We start from the raw sequence: 3,066 nt of genomic DNA, 5'->3' as shown, positions 1-3,066 counted from the left end.
CATTGGTGTCCATCGTGGGGGGGGGAGGGGGGAGTTTATCATGTTTCACGGTCACGAAACTGCTTCTGAGATATGATTACATCCAGAGGGTTGCCTCAGTTACTGCAAGTCTACAATTTAGTGAAAACCTGTTACACCACCTCTTCCTGAATTTGTATTGATTACATTGTAAAAACTTTTTAATGTTACTGTACTATGTGTGTGTTGTTGTATGTTACTGTTTAATGTTTTTTTTAATGTTGTTGTGTGTGTGTGTTTTTAATGTCATTAAGTTGTATCTTTTCAGTACTTCTGAGAGGTTTGCAATCAATAGAAACAAATATTAACACTGGGATTTATTTAAGAATTGGGATGGTTCTGTGATTTTTGTTTGGGAAAAGAGAGTTTTATAGGACCTTTTATGTAAACTTCTTCATGTACTGGAGGCATACCCTTTTTACAAATTGCTTTAACTGATACCATCTTTGGTCATAAATAACAAAAACTTTACATTCAATGCTATGCAGGTTTGACAAACGAATGGAAACACTTAGACAAAGAGAAATGAGGATTAGTTACATAGCTAAATTATTTATTTAACATAGACTGGATCTTGTAACAGCACATTTAAATGACGCAGAACTCATACTTTCACATCAGTGCACAATTACTACTATTGTTTTTATTTTCATGATAGCCTTGGAGCTGCTAGATTAACCAACAGTTGAGTTGACAGCGGTTTTGTTTTTCGAAACAGGCACAAACAGATCAATGTCCTTCAGTTGAAATACGATCACCAAATACGAGAAAGTCATCGCTGCAATCTTCGTCAAAAGTTCCATGTTGAACGTAAAGATTCCACCGACTGTGAACTTTACTGGGTTGTCAATCGTCAGACGGGAATAGTTCCCAATCTTTTCCCAGAGAGAATAGGGCGAATCTCTGTGCAAAATGTGATGAGCAATCTCCGCGGTTCTGTTGGCCTCGTTGGCGCACAGATGGCATGTCACAATCTGACAAACAAGATTTACCAACAGGCAAAGAGTAATGTAGATTTTATAATCGATCAATGATTTTTCTTTGATCATCATATCGAATGTGTCGTAACAAAAAAAGACCAAGTTGAAAAACAAAGAAGTGACGTAGAAGAGGTTGAAGACACAAAAGTGGGAGTTGACGTTGGACACGATGACGTGGAGGGTGGAGTGGATGCGGAACACAGAGTCCAGGCGGGTCTCGACAATCTGCAGCAAGGTCTGATCAGCTGATGCTGCTATCCTGATCAGCTGATCGTTCAATGCCGAGAACCTACTGTGAATCAGTTGAACGAACGTCAGGTGTTGATTCCAAGCCGCGTTGAACACCAGGTACAAAGCGATCATATTTGTGTATCCAATCAACATGTAAATCAAGGTAAGACTCTTTAAGAGTGCGCACAACTGCGAGAGAACGATTACAGCCATAGTTTTGGTCAGGTTTGGGGATTGGATCAGAGCCCCCATTTCCCGGAGTTGATCGTCGACAAGATTCAAATCATGCAGGATAGAGCGAAAATCTTCCGGATCGAAAAGAATCATCAGTAGATGTATCATATTTCCCAAAGCCTGTGGAAGAACTCCAATGAAATAATGTATGAGAAGTCTGTAGGGCAGCAGCAATGGAGATGCCATAGCGAAACTTGTGAAAGCCAGTGGGATTACACAGTAGAAACATCCGTAAAAGCCTTCGATTGGAACAATCCCGCAGATACGGAATAAAAGGTGTTCAGGTCCAAAAATCATCATGGGAGTTTTCAATAAACTGTCAAGGAAGGAAATACTACCATAACAACTCTTACAAAGTATCGACACAAAGTATATTAGCAATTATATTATTTTCTTTACTTTTCCATCCGTCTTGTCTTGACACTGTGAAGTGTATGAAGTATCTCAACGCACGTTTTTCAATTTAAGATATTAAACTTAACGAGTCACAAGAAGTTCTAATACAGTATGAAATTGTTGAATATGACAACTGACTCAAATATTGAAGGACGACTACAACGTATTATAAAGCGTGGTATGGCATTGAGAGCTTTTACCAATATTGATAACCATTACCATCTACCATCAAGTTAGAAGTATGCAGCAGTTGAATTAATGGATTATTGCAACCAATTGAACCAAATATTTTATCCTCATTTATGCCAAATTTATTTTATAGGGCAAACTTTTATCGATTACTATTGGTCACTCTAATCACCATCACTCTCAAAAAGAGAATGAAATAAATTATTTTCGTCCCTGTTTGATTCTTCTTGGTTTTAGAGTACCAGAATATAAAAGTGTACCTTGTTCTTACTAAACTATTTCAAACGTATTTAATCACATAAAACACGAAACAGAATAGATATACAGTACTAAATCACACTGGCTATTGGTAGATTACTTTTACACTATACTCGTATATACAAGAGTTTGACTAAATGTATAATTTAATTTTTAGGGTGAATAATTTCATTCCGATGGATACAAAATCCACTCAGACAATACTGGGTTTCACAAAATTTGTAGCCAGGTTGAGTTTCCCCCGGTTGGCTCAAAGTGAGATTGCAGTTCACTCACAGTGTTCCTGTTATATTTGCAGATACCAAAATCGGATGCAATAGAGAGGAGATTTAGCAAATTACAACACTCTCTGGCCACCCGTCACAGACCGTTAAGCCTCTTCTCTATTATTTCCAGACTAGCTTTTTATTAGATAAAATATTATTATGTACTTATATTTTCTCTTATGTATTTTCCTGTTTGTTAGGCCACTTTTACGCGCATACAGAAAGGCAGCACTAAATCTATTTATGATGAACCTAGTTAGTATGATATTTGAGAAATGTTTAAACATCCTTTATTTGGCTAGTTACCTGAGTGGTTAACGTGCTCGCCTGACATTCAAAAGGTCACTCGTTCGACTATGAGAAAATTCAGTAGCTTTTTGTTGGTTTGAGACCGGATCAAGCTGTCCCCTGATCATTGGGCCATTGGACAGATCGTCTCACTCCATTCTACACTCATTCTTCAATCATATTTGGGTTAAAATACCCAACCGAAT

The 3,066-nt window shown here is 37.5% G+C and overlaps 1 protein-coding gene across 1 annotated transcript; it reads right to left on the bottom strand.

Annotated features, from left to right (window-relative positions):
- Window positions 1-692: 692 nt before the first annotated feature.
- LOC128993032 (uncharacterized) lies at window positions 693-1,649 on the bottom strand. The gene has a single exon (XM_054416785.1). The coding sequence runs from the start codon at window positions 1,647-1,649 to the stop codon at window positions 693-695; it is 957 nt and encodes a 318-aa protein (XP_054272760.1).
- Between the last annotated feature and the right edge of the window lie 1,417 nt (window positions 1,650-3,066).

This window comes from Macrosteles quadrilineatus, unplaced genomic scaffold, assembly GCF_028750875.1.
Source record: "Macrosteles quadrilineatus isolate MER2022 unplaced genomic scaffold, UCM_ALF_1.0 Scaffold_4__1_contigs__length_99947679, whole genome shotgun sequence".
Lineage (NCBI taxonomy): Eukaryota > Metazoa > Arthropoda > Insecta > Hemiptera > Cicadellidae > Macrosteles > Macrosteles quadrilineatus.
This window is presented reverse-complemented; position numbering and strand designations above follow the sequence as displayed.

Coding starts and splice junctions, on each gene's coding strand:
- LOC128993032 (XM_054416785.1), bottom strand. CDS start 1,649: ATGGCATCTCCATTGCTGCTGCCCTACAGACTTCTCATACATTATTTC.